General features: G+C 34.2%; 1 protein-coding gene across 1 annotated transcript; it reads left to right on the plus strand.

Annotated features, from left to right (window-relative positions):
* Positions 1–326: 326 nt before the first annotated feature.
* Positions 327–11,517, plus strand: LOC134257412 (uncharacterized; the record flags this gene model as incomplete). Its single annotated transcript, XM_062740023.1, has 5 exons — positions 327–426; positions 5,204–5,431; positions 5,956–6,117; positions 7,098–7,296; positions 11,399–11,517. Coding segments are annotated over 5 exons (808 nt in total), but the record flags the coding sequence as incomplete, so codon positions are not given.
* Between the last annotated feature and the right edge of the window lie 1,536 nt (positions 11,518–13,053).

The raw sequence follows: 13,053 nt of genomic DNA on the forward strand, positions 1-13,053 counted from the left end.
TACATTTTCCAAACAAGAGACCAGGTTAAAGTTTTTGGAACAGATCAATCCCAATGAGCTTCCTAATCCTAGATATGCAATATTAACAAAGTTATGAATATTTGTTTACACTATATGTTTTTCATGCTAGAAGTGTAGAAATGTGTATATGCTTTGTAAGGGGTTAAACAGAACTTGCAAGAATATTGTTGTCGGGATAAATACTAACTATTAAGAAAATATGATGTGAGATTTGCATCACTTATACTGATAACATTCGTTGAGGTGAACTTCGTAATCTTTGATTACCTATGTATTTTTAATTTATTTACTTTATATATTTGCAGTGGAGGATGTAAAATCCCCATAAGGGGAACAAACTTAGACAGCGTCAGTCAACCAGTTCTTATTGTATATAATCAGAGTGGAGGAAAACTTAAAACAGAGGTAATTCATATTTTCATAATCCCCACCCCACCCCATGAAGTATTTTGTCATAATTTGGCAGATTTTCATAAACTCATAAGTGGAGGAGAATTCGAAGTAAATGATATTGCTTTTAAGCTCACCTGAGCCGAAGGCTCAAGTGAGCTTTTCTGATTACATTTTGTCTGGTGTCCATCTGTCTAGCTGTAAACTTTTCACATTTTCGACTTCTTCTCAAGAACCGCTGGGCCAATTTCAGCCAAACTTGCCTCTAAGCATCCTTGGGTGAAGGGGATTCAAATTTGTTCATATGAAGGGCCACGCCTGCATCCTTGGGTAGTGTAGATTCAAGTTTGTTCTAATCATGACCCCCAGGGGTAGGGCGGGGTCACAATGGCCGACCAAAGTTTTACATAGAAATATATAGGAAAATTCTTTAAAAATCTTCTCAAGAATAGCAAAGCCATAATTGATCATATTTATATGGAAGCATCCTCAGGTAGTGTAGATTCAAGTTTCTTCAAATTATGACCTCCGGGGGTAGGGCGGGGCCACAATGGCTGATCAACATTTAACATAGAATTATATATGTAGGAAAAACTTTTAAAAATCATCTTCTCAAGAATAGCAAAGCCATGGTTGGTCATGGGACTACTTTTGGATTTAATCTTTTTAATAATAAACCAACTTCTACTTTTTCTTAGCCACATTGCTCAGGTGAGCGATGTGGCCCATGGGCCTCTTGTTAGCTCACTTGAGCTGAAAGCTCATGTGGACTTTTTGATCACCTGCTGTCTGTCTGTCTGTCTGTTTAGCTGTCTGTAAACTTTTCACTTTTTCATCTTTTTTTCAAAAACTTGCCAAAGTTGGTACAAAACATTCTTGGGTGAAGGGGGGGGGGGGGGTGTTAAATTGTTAAATTTAAGGACCAACCCCCTTACAAGGGCAGATAATTAAGAAAACTCCAAAAAAAGGGGAGGAGGAGGGGGGTTTCATAACAATTCTTCCATCAAGACTCAGATAAAACTTCAGCCTGGTAAAGATTACAATTTACACAACTAAATCTATGTGGAAGCATGGTAGGGTAGTGAAGATTTTATTTAATTGTTCATATCAAGGTTCCTGTGGTAAAAATGGGGCCACAATAGGGAATCAAAATTTTACATTGAAAAAGTAGGAAAAATCTTTAAAAATCTTCTTCTCAAGAATCACTGGCCAGGGTCAGAAAACCTTAAATTTATACAGAATCATCCTTAAGTGGTGTGAATTCTGAATACCCCTAGGGGTAGGTTGGGGCCACGAAAGGGAATCAAAATTTTACATTGAAGTACTGTATACAGGGTTGTTTTCGCCCCTTTCATACTTTCAAAAAATTTTGCCCCATTTTAATTGGGCCAATCATGGTTTTGTTTAAGAGTTTATACTGTATTCTTTGAATTCACCCTGTTTTATACTCGCTCAAATGAGGGTAAGGCGAAGAGGGCAAAAATAAAAAGGGGGCAAAAATTTCCCTCTATCCAATAATTAAGAAATATCTTCTCAAGAACACTGGGCCAGAAAAACTGAAACTTTATGGGAGCAACATCCTTGCATACATGTAGGAAAAGAGGATTTAAAATTATTCAAACAATGGCACTAGAGGGAAGGGAGGGGCCACAATAAGGAATCAAAGTTTTACATTGATGTTTATTAGTGAAATCTTTTAAAATCATCTCAAAAACCATTTGGCCAGAAAATTTAAATATTGGTGGAAGCTTCCATAGGTAATTTACTGTAAATCACTTTTTATTCGCGAGAACTTTATTTTCATTGTATTACGCAAGACAGAGTGCTTGCGAAAATTTAATTCTCGTGTATAATAGTATTCCTTAAAGGTCAAATTCAAAGGAAATAGATACGCTTGTAACTGATTTATGTTGTAAATAAAAGTTAAAAAGAGGGAATTACAATATTCGTTTAATTTTAAACCTCGTTGTTTTCTGTATTTACCTGTTTAAATATCGCTAAAAATAACGTTCATTAATAGAGTTGCTTCCCGTTTTTGTGACGTCATTCGAGACACTCGACGGAATCTAGTTATATAAGTATAGTATATAACTACTCTTGATTATCTAAAAGAATGGTAAATTTTAGGGAACAAAAATGTTGATATACCAGGATTACGTGTAGATCTTTCAATTAAGAATAGCTAGGCTTTGTATGTTTGAGCCAATCAAGGAAAAGCCGTAAGGGTGAAATTGGAAATGAAAATCAAAGTTCTGACCAAGTATCATCGCAGAAAAACAAATGAAGTGGACAGTAAAATATGGAGGAACAATCACTTGTGTGCATGAACACTGAAGTTTTATTTTTTGATAATATTATAATAGAAAAAAGTGCAACTGCATGGAAGTAAATAAACACATTCTTGAGAAAATATTATCTGAGACGGACATTATACTTAACATTTATATATCCTGACAAGAAATGAAATCACCAACTCTGTACAAGAATATTATCCGAGGAAAATTGCCTTACAGGCACGAACTATAGGTGAGGGGGGTGCTCCCTGACTTTTTCATATAAATATTTTTTAAATTTTAATTTAAAAAGGAAATTTTCATGAAAGGTTAGTAACGACCCCTTTCCCGTTTTGTCACAGTAAGGTCATTTTCCTGCATCTCATTATACTAGTATTTCTTATATAAAAGAAAAAGACTACCCCCTTCCATTTTTTTTTGGGGGGGTCACATTTTTAATCAAGAATCTTTTTGGCTTGTCTATTACCCCCCCCCCCCTTTTCATAGTCAGTCTGCTTCCCTTGCTCACCATATGCTTAACATTTATTTAGTTTGTTTAAAATAATATAACATTTATGTACACGATAAAAACATAAAGATAGTTTTTTTTCTTTATCATTTTCTACTCTATGTACATTCATTGTACATCTCTCTTATCGCAGATTTCTCGGGTGGGTATATCACCGCCTCGGTAACCTTCCGTCTTGTGCGCAGGCACCTGAAAAATGGTTGATGTACATCCACCACCCCCACCGAGATATTTTTGGACACGATAATCATTTCCGTGTCTATCATTTCAAATAATAATTTCCTTGTCTATCATACCAATACTTTGATAAGTCTATTTGATACGGTCCTTCGGATGAGACCGTATAAACCGAGGTCCCGTGTCGCTGTAGGTGCTGGCACGAAAAAGATCCCTCCTTGCTCAATGGCCCTAAGTGCCGAGCATAGGACAAAATTTTCAGCTTTCCGCCGGCAAATGATGGCGTCTTCATATGAGTGAAAAATAAATAAATAAATAAATATATTCAATAAATCGATATTTGATTATCATCTTCCGTTTTCTGTCAAGTTTTAGAAATTGTTCTTTTACGGTTTATGAAAACTACAAGTACTTTTTATGGCTTTGACAGCATGCTAGAGGTAGTTTACGGCAAGATACATGTTCTTTTGACTTGGCGCCGCGTAATACATGTATATAAATATACCGAGCACATACTGTAAAGGGACAATCTCTGTAACTTGACAAAAATGGAAAATATCAAAGTATTCATGGTATTGGTATGTCGACGAGGAATTCATGTATATTGTCTTAGTTAAATTTTCAATAGGAGAGAGAGGGCAAAATCTCAGGTGCCTGTCATTTTGGCTAGTACAGTACTGTAACTAAAATATTTCAAATAAAAATTTTAAAACCTTTCCCTTCAAACAGTATTGGGGCTTTAAAACCTAAACTGAGAAACTGAAATACGACTTAAATTTTGAAATAAACCCAAGAAATCCGTCAGACATTTTATATTTAATTAAACTGTAGGCTAAACCAGCCACGTAGCATCGTTTTTGAAAGGGGGACAGCCAGAGAAAAGTTTTAAAAGTTGACAAGCAACAAAAAAAAAGGGGGGGGGGGGGGGGGGGAATTGCCAAAACTCGAAACCCTAGTAAGCGTAATGTTTGTGAAAAAATGGGGAGGCCCCCTCTGCACCCCCTCCCCTGTGGCTACGTGCCTGTAAACTGATCTATGTAAAAATATTGGTCATATTTATAGCTTTGCATGTTTATTGGGTTCAAAACCATTTCTCTTAGACTCTCAATTTAATATGAATACTGGTATTATCCTCAATTTCAGGTTCGTAAACAATAAATAAATACACTCATATCTTGTCCCGAATTATTATCAAAGTTAAAAGCGCACATGACAGCATCTAGAGAACAATAATTTTCCAAACCCGTCAATATAGTATGCACTTCCTATTTCACATTGTCTCTAATGACGTCATGCAACAAGGGAGATAAGCGATTTACAATAAATGATCCACTTGTCACTCAGGTAAGTTTAAACGACATTTAGTGATGGAAATTGGTGTTAAAAAATTAAACAGACCTCAGAATATTATTCATATTATTCCAGAGGCTGATAATAATGAATAATTATGAATTTTCACATAAATATTATATTTGACCTTTAAGATGATATAGAGCAATAACCACAATTCGCGAAAAAATCTTCTCGCTAATCAAGAGTCAATGACTATCTCGCGAAAATAAGGTGTCGCGAAAATTTAGTGATCTACAGTAATTAGATTTAAAATTAAACCATGAACCAAAGGGGTAGGGTGAGGCCACAATAAGTATAACAAATGGGAAAACTGGTGAAGATAAGTTACTCAGGAGGGCATTGTGGCCCATGGGCCTCCTGTTTAGTTTAAGTTCTAAAAATATAAATCAATGGATAGATATTTCATATAAATTAATGTAATCAATTAATGGCAAAGTAAACTTTTTAAACCCTCTTTCAGCAATGTTCTGTTTCGAGCAGCACAGAAATCCTTTGTAACTCTCCAAGTGGATTCGAAACAGGCTCTGTTTTGAGATTTGGTGTAGGATTAGATGGCACAACCATGTACGAAGCTCACAGTACATTCCCAAATGCGATGATTAATATTGTTAACGATCCTGTACCAACACGAGAGGTTGATGAAAAACAGGAGTACAGGCCAGTCTTTCAAGTTGAGCTGCAAATTGAGGTACAGTGAAACATGCTTTAAATATTTTATGAGAGAATTTTATTTTTGGTTAAATGTGATTTTTAAATTATTTCATTAGCCTTTGATCATGTTCATCATGAAAATCTCAAGTATGATGAAAATTGTGAATGGTATATATTCAAATTTAGCAATTTTTAAAAGTTTTTTAATTTTAAATTTATCATATTTAATTTTTTTGAATTTACCGGTATTTTTATTTAATTTTTACAATCGGTTGTTTGAAATTATTTCAAGTTGTTGATAATGCATAGGTACATAGGCAATTTTGCCACATATGATCCACATAATTATGCATTGCCTTTCATATGAGGATCATATGTATATACAATCGTATAAGTATCATATGAGCCAGATCATGTGTGGATCATTTGGTGAAGTTGCCTGTGTATTCTTACCAGAAAAAAAATTTTGTACTGATGTCGGAACAAAATTTTTAGTCTTGATGAATCCCTCTGAGCTTAATTAGAGGTGTAGTGGCTAATAGAATTTCTTTGTGATTGCAGGGCCAGGAGTTCACCTCTGGATGTGCAGATTCTGACTTCAGAGTGGAGTTGAGGGGGGGCTCCAGTAGTTATCCATGTGTGATAACTAGCCGAGGGAGAAACTTGATTAAATGCGAGCCGGATATTGGATTTCCTGGCGTAGATGAGGAAGTGGATATGATGGTAAGGCCAAGATAAATTAATTGTGGGTTTCCTATTGGTACCTGTACTGTAGGCTTGATTGAGATGAAATCAACAGATGAAACTAAATTCGCTTCTTTTTAAAAATTTTATATGTCAAAAAGCCTGAACTTTAATATACAATGCACCTGAAATCAATATTGTCCGCCTAGAGAACCAAGTAGAGTGGAATTTTGTTTAATCAGGTGTGTGTAATCTTGTCTAAAACAGTGTAGATTACGTCCCATTTACTACAGTAAAATTCAATTGTGTACAATGTTGTATCTGGAATGTTGCCAAATCCAGCCAGATTTCTCTGTACTGTCGGTTAATTTTTGCGACACCTTATTTTCGTGAGATAGTCATTGACTCTTTATTAGCGAGACAAAATTTTCACGAATTGTGGTCATTGCTCTATATAATCTTAAGAAATTCTATAATACGCGAGAATTATATTTTCGCGAGCATACCGCCTCGTGTAATTACGCGAAAATAAAGTTCTCGCAAATAATTCTAATGCAATTGTTTTGTAAAATACATTTTGATTGGCTAAAGCACTCATGTTTGAAGCAGTAAAACGAGCATTAAAGAGGCATAAAGCTTTTCATTGTGACTTCATAATAGAGTGACGCAAAAACACATTTATATCACTAAACTCGACAAAATAAGACGTAAACAACAAACAAAATGCATGGATTGCATTAGAATGGGAATAACTGATCTTCTCATTTGGTATTTGCGACCGTTAATGCTGATTTAATGGTCGCAAACATCCGTTTTACCGGCTCCGTTTACGTGTGGCCGGTAAAACTCAGTTTGCGACTGTTAAATCAGCATTAACAGTTGCAAATACCAATTAAATTAGAAGATAGTTATTCCCTAATTTACAGTATTCTGCACCAATAGAATTGTCATGAAAGAAAACCACTACAACATTATTCGGAATTATACAGAGTCCTTGTTACGTTTTGTTTATATTCTAGTTATACATAGGAGGACATGAGTTCAACATACAGAGAGTCACGTTATACCAGTTTTGGAGCACCTGGCAGTTTATACTAATTGCTGTGGGTGGATCCATATTTTTACTCCTTGTGATTCTTCTTCCCATCATCCTTTGCTGCCTGTGTCGCAACAAGAAGGTGGAGACAATATCCAATGAAAACGGTCTTTTGATAAGAGGTGAGTTCTATGCAGAAAACATTAGTAAGCCTTCATATGCTTAACTAATTTAGTCAGGGCTCGACATTAACTTTTTTCCCTATTTACGAGGGTTGTCCGGTAAAATCATGGACAAGTTGTCTAGTGTGAAAAATAATCATCACTGCATTCTGAAATTTTAACTACCGTATATACTCGCCTATAAGTCGGTCCGCCTATAAGTCGGTTGTATTTTTTTCGGTTATTTTGCGGTGATTTGCCATTGACCCGCCTATAAGTCGGTACAACTTTTTGTCAGAATAAGGTGGCAATTTCTAATAAATGTTCTGATGTTTTAACCTGATTTCAATTAATATTTTTAGAAATTAAGTCGATATTTTACTTTAAATTATAAAAAAAAAATAAATAATGCATTCTTAAGATAAAAAAATTAGATGACAGATAATTTATATGTATACAAATACTTGTACTTTACGTTTAATCTTAGAATACATAAATCATAATGATATGATATATCCAGACTTTATACAACGATAACCATGTTTATAGAATACTACATTTCGCCGACCAGAAAAATACCAATCCTTTTATGGCTCGCCTATAAGTCGGACATAGACTTTTTGGCTAAAATTTAACTCCCAAAAAACCGACTTATAGGCAAGTATATACGGTACTCTTTAGTGCATGTATTATGAATATACATAACAAATTTCAAATAGATATATTTTCCTTATAAATAAACAAATTATAAGATTTTCTGTTATGTATGGTATAGCCTTACGGTGCAAGGATAATAAGGCCATCCTTAAAAAAAAGTTTGTTTGGAATTGCCGCCTGGGGGTTTTCAGACCCAGGAGGGAGGGATGTTACAACGCAGTTTGAAAAATTACGCACTTTGAAAAAGTTTTTCAAAGTGCGTTAAAATTTAGGACCAAGCTAACGCACTTTGAAAAAAATTTTTTTTTTTCAAAGTGCGTTAATATCGACCATATTAACGCACTTTGAAAAAAAATGTAAAGATTGATCAATATTCCTTCAAATAATCGGTATGATAAAAAACAGATTCTGGTTTGATAATTTTTTAATGAAGAAGTTCACAGAAGGACCTGAGATATTGACGTTTTAAATATTTAAGGTTTTGATAATTAAAAATAAAAGGGAAAATTAAAGGGTCTTGAAAAAAAGAGTGACGATTGTTTAAATTCATTAATTCGTTTCTTCTTTTTTTTAAATTCTAGTCTTTGATAAGTAGATGTAAAGGTGTATAGGGGGCACTAACAGAGGACAGCTTCAAGCAACTTAGCATTTTTCATAATAAAAAGGGGCCAATTTGATTGTTCAAAACTATGAAAATTCTTTCTCTCTCATACGTTTTACTGTACTTAAAAATTTTTCAACGTCATACCAGTTAGGTAAATACATACCGTATTTGGGGGAATACAATACGCACTTTTTCCCTAAAAGAAATTTCTCTGAGAAAGGGATGCGTATTTTACATCACAATGGGACTTTGATAAGTTTTTCTTTCAGGTGAAACATGGCTATCATACGTACATACCGTAGTTTTACCAAGAGACATATACAACTTCTTTTGTTTATTGTCATTTTTAAACTTTGGAAAGTTATTGTTGGAATGTATGCTTGTTAAAAATAACACTTTCATAATATTTTGGTACTAAAATGACATGAAAAAGCAGGTTAAAATAATTTGAGCTCCATGTTTATCGTCTCCGTGTAGGCCGCCATTACCAATGCTATTTTAAGACGTTAACACATTCCTTTGTCACGTGCTACCGTAATCATAGTACATATGCACCTTATCTGCCTGACAAAGCAATAAGTCATTTTTTAATGAAATACAATAAAATAAAAATTTTATTTTAGTTTTTAAATAACTCAGTGAAAATTCACTGCAACACAAACACCCCTCTATACGTCCCAATGAAAGGAAGCCAATGTCGTGACACACGTGAGCTGGTCACTTGATAATTACCTCTCAGCACCTGTTACACCCCTCCAGGCAATTAATTGTCTACCGACTCCAAAGCAATGTTTCTACAGTTATAGCGATGATTATTTTCACTGTCCTTTTAATTGCTTTGGTTATTTTCTTTGTTAAAAAGCGGGGGTCGGTTTGTAACCTTTCGTATGTGTGAGCGTGTGTTGATTACGACACATTAAACAATTAAACACTTGTTAAATGTAATTTTACCTGATCTTATACTTCTCGAACCCTTGTTTAAATAATTGAGATTATATGAAGTGAGCTAAAACTTAAGTGTTATCATTTTAGTCTATCATCGTAGTCTACTTAATTTTTAAAATATTTTGATGTATCAATTTCTTTTTTTCAGCATGATTACCTCGAACCAAAATTAAATATGACAACTGTTTAAACTTGCAACAATATCTCATGCTTTGTTGATATAAAATTATTTCACCAAAGAATTATATGGCCACTTATTATTTCAATATCACCGTATGCTTAAAAAATAAATTCTGTTAACACCTTTACACAACATTATCTTGTGCTTTGTTGAAATTCATGAATAAATAAATTTCTCCAGATTGCCGCGATATGGAAATTGCAGATTAAGAAAAAAATATAAATGTATTTGAAAAAAATGTGTGTTCTGTAAATTTTTGACACTTAATCTTCGCGCCAATTTTCGTTACAAATTACCGCGATTTTCAAAGTTCTGAACATCGTTTGGTAAAATTTTCAGTTGCGTACAATACATCCGAACTGCGTTTTTTTCCCCAGTTCCAGACACAAAAAGGGGGGTGCGTATTTTACATCAATGCATATTATTCTCGGCCAAATACGGTAATTATATGAATGCTTTGAGTATAGCATAGACATCAAGACTGGGCGAAGGGCCAGGGGAGGGGATGGGGGGGGCTAAGCCCCCCACTTATTTTGGAAAGATATATACATCTTATAAGCATTGAAAATGCAGCGTACCCTTTTTAGGTTTATTGCTCCCCTCCCCCGTTTGTTACCGACACCTATGTATTGGAAAGATAAAGATTTGGACTGAGGGATCTTATACCCGTCTTCTCCTCTTTTTGACAGGAGTAAATCAATTCATTTTTGAGGTTAGGGTTAGGCTTAGTTTTTTGGAAGATAAATAAGTAAAATAACAAATAAAATCTTTCCATGACTAAAATATGATGTTTTTTTCAAAGTGCGTTAAGTGTCTCCATGGTAAAATATATTGATGTAGAATCTTAACGCACTTTGAAAAATTTTTTCAAAGTGCGTAATTTTTTCAAAGTGCGTTGCCACAGAGGGAGGGATTTTTTTTTTTTTTACAAATTGAAGCTTAATGATAAAAAATAAAATTCGCAATGAACAGTGGTGATTTTTGATACTTTCCCTTTCTTTTATTTGTTTAATATTATTTTTGTCTGATTTATTACTATAGCTCTTTCCAGGTGTATCATTCCATTTAATTTTTTATTCAACTTTTATTTTTATAAAGATGATAAAAGTACTTCTCTTTAATGCTTGAATGTTTTCACATCCACTGATCGACCCATCCTGGTCTGACATTTTGGCGGCTTTCATTTTCATGATTTTGTCAAATTGCCACTTATAATCACTATATCACAAATACTAAGAAGAAAGCATTTTATTGACCGGTGTTGTTAGACTTATGCAAGCTCAAACCCTAAAAAGCTATTTTGACGAACGAACAAACTTGTAATAAACGATGTCGGACGATAAAAAGGTAAAAAAATTATTTCCAATATTTTGCCAATAAAATATTTTGAGCGGGGGGTATTTCAATGAGTCTTGAAAGTTGAAATTACTGATTACCTTTCAACAGCCGTTCTTTTTTCTTATATAGACTGAGAATACTTTAAGCAATATTCACTTGTCCGTAATTTTTTTTCACTGGTACCGAACAAGTGTTAATCCTTGTTAATATTGTCAGATTATACTTGGGTACATTGTATATATTATACTTATGTCTTGTGAACCACTGTTGAAAGCAAAATAATGAAATGTCAAGAATGTTTCGTCATTTTGCATGCAATTACATGTATTTCTGTACTGCATTGTGGAAGCCAGACAAGTTAAAATGACATGATATATTCTTTAATACAAACTTTTCAGACCAACCAGGGGACACGGTCACTCCTTTGGACGACTTGAATAATATTAATTTAGAAATCGATAACCAGAATCATCGGAGAGCCAGACCTAACAGTTACGAGGGAGTTCAACTTGAAAAGGTAGCTACTCTTTTAGCAATGTAATTATTATTGAAATTGAACAAATAATAATTAGGGAGTTCAACTTGAATGTACTCTTTTTAGCAATGTAATTATTTACCCCCCCCCCTCCCCCAATAGTTCAGTTGGTTGAAATATAAGAAATAATTACAATGGAGTTCAACTTAAAAAGATGGGTACTCTTTTAGCAATGTAAGTTTTTTAACCCCCCCCCCTCCCCCAAATAGTTCAGTTGGTTTAAATTGAAGAAATAATTGTTCACAGATATGTATTTTCTTCTACTTTGATGGGTGTCTTGCTGGGAATACCCTCTGTTAAATGAACCCTACTGTATGATGTATCAAAGCATTTAAAATCCATTTGATCTTCCAATCATGCTCATCCAGGACCACCCCTGTCAAATGGAAATGTTATCCCCACCCGTGAATTTTGAACAGATGGTGGAACCGTGGAAGGGGTTTGATATTTCACTTAATATTTATTCCTCGTGACAAGACCTTTTCTTGGGTATTAAAATTTTTGACCTTGTGATCTTAACCTTAGTTTGAATAAAACCTTAATTCTTTTGGAAAAAAAAACTTTTAACCCTTGGCCATTTCTACTGTATGGTTTGTGCAAGGGTTTTTGTGTTCCTAAAAATGTGACAAGATCTTTCTTTGGGATGTAGCAAAAGAATTTCCATCTCAACCGATAAGTTGAAATTTTATCTATATATACATTTGTGGAAATTTATTCTTGGCTATGAGTCAGGGGTGTGCAATTAGAAAAATCAATTACTAGCCCACGGGCTAGTGGCAGCTATAAAGTTACTAGCCCCAAGTGAAAAGTTGCAAGCCCAAATATAGGGGCAAAAATTGAAATAAAAAAACTATTATGTTGAAAAGAAATTAATATTTGAAAAAGTCAGGGTACTGAAGTCATTCTTTCTAAAATTAAAAGTTTAATTCTCACTATGAAATTAAATCATGTATAAATTATAATGAAAGAAGATTAAAATGAATCTAAATAAATTATCTTCTCTTTTTTTCTGAACATTGCACTAGCTCATTTAGAATGAAATTTAATTCATTTTGTTTTCATCTTAAATCATTGAATAGAATACACTATAAATATATTTTATGTGAGTCATAAAACACTTATCTTTCAGTTATTTGAGTGATCGTAAATAATTTAATGAGATATCTGCATGTATTTACCATAAATGAAAGATTAGAGGAAATTCGGATTAGGAAAAAACGATCGTTTTTTGGAAGTAAATAAGTCAAGTAGTGCTGCAAAACAGATAAGATTATGGAGATTTATTGATTGAATTGTATACTGTTTAACGTCCCTCTCCAGAATATTTCACTGATATGGAGACGTCACCATTGCCGGTGAAGGGCTGCTAATTCAGGCCTATGCTCGGCACCTACGGCCTTTGAGCAGGATCGAGGAATCTTTATCGTGCCACACCAGCTGTGACACGGGGCCTCGGTTTATACGGTCTCATCCCAAGGACCGCCCCATTTAGTCGCCTTTTACAACAAGCAGGCGGGT

The sequence above is a fragment of the Saccostrea cucullata genome, unplaced genomic scaffold, assembly GCF_032062105.1.
Source record: "Saccostrea cucullata isolate Sc308-1 unplaced genomic scaffold, CSIRO_AGI_Scuc_v1 ctg16022, whole genome shotgun sequence".
Classification (NCBI taxonomy): Eukaryota; Metazoa; Mollusca; class Bivalvia; order Ostreida; family Ostreidae; genus Saccostrea; species Saccostrea cuccullata.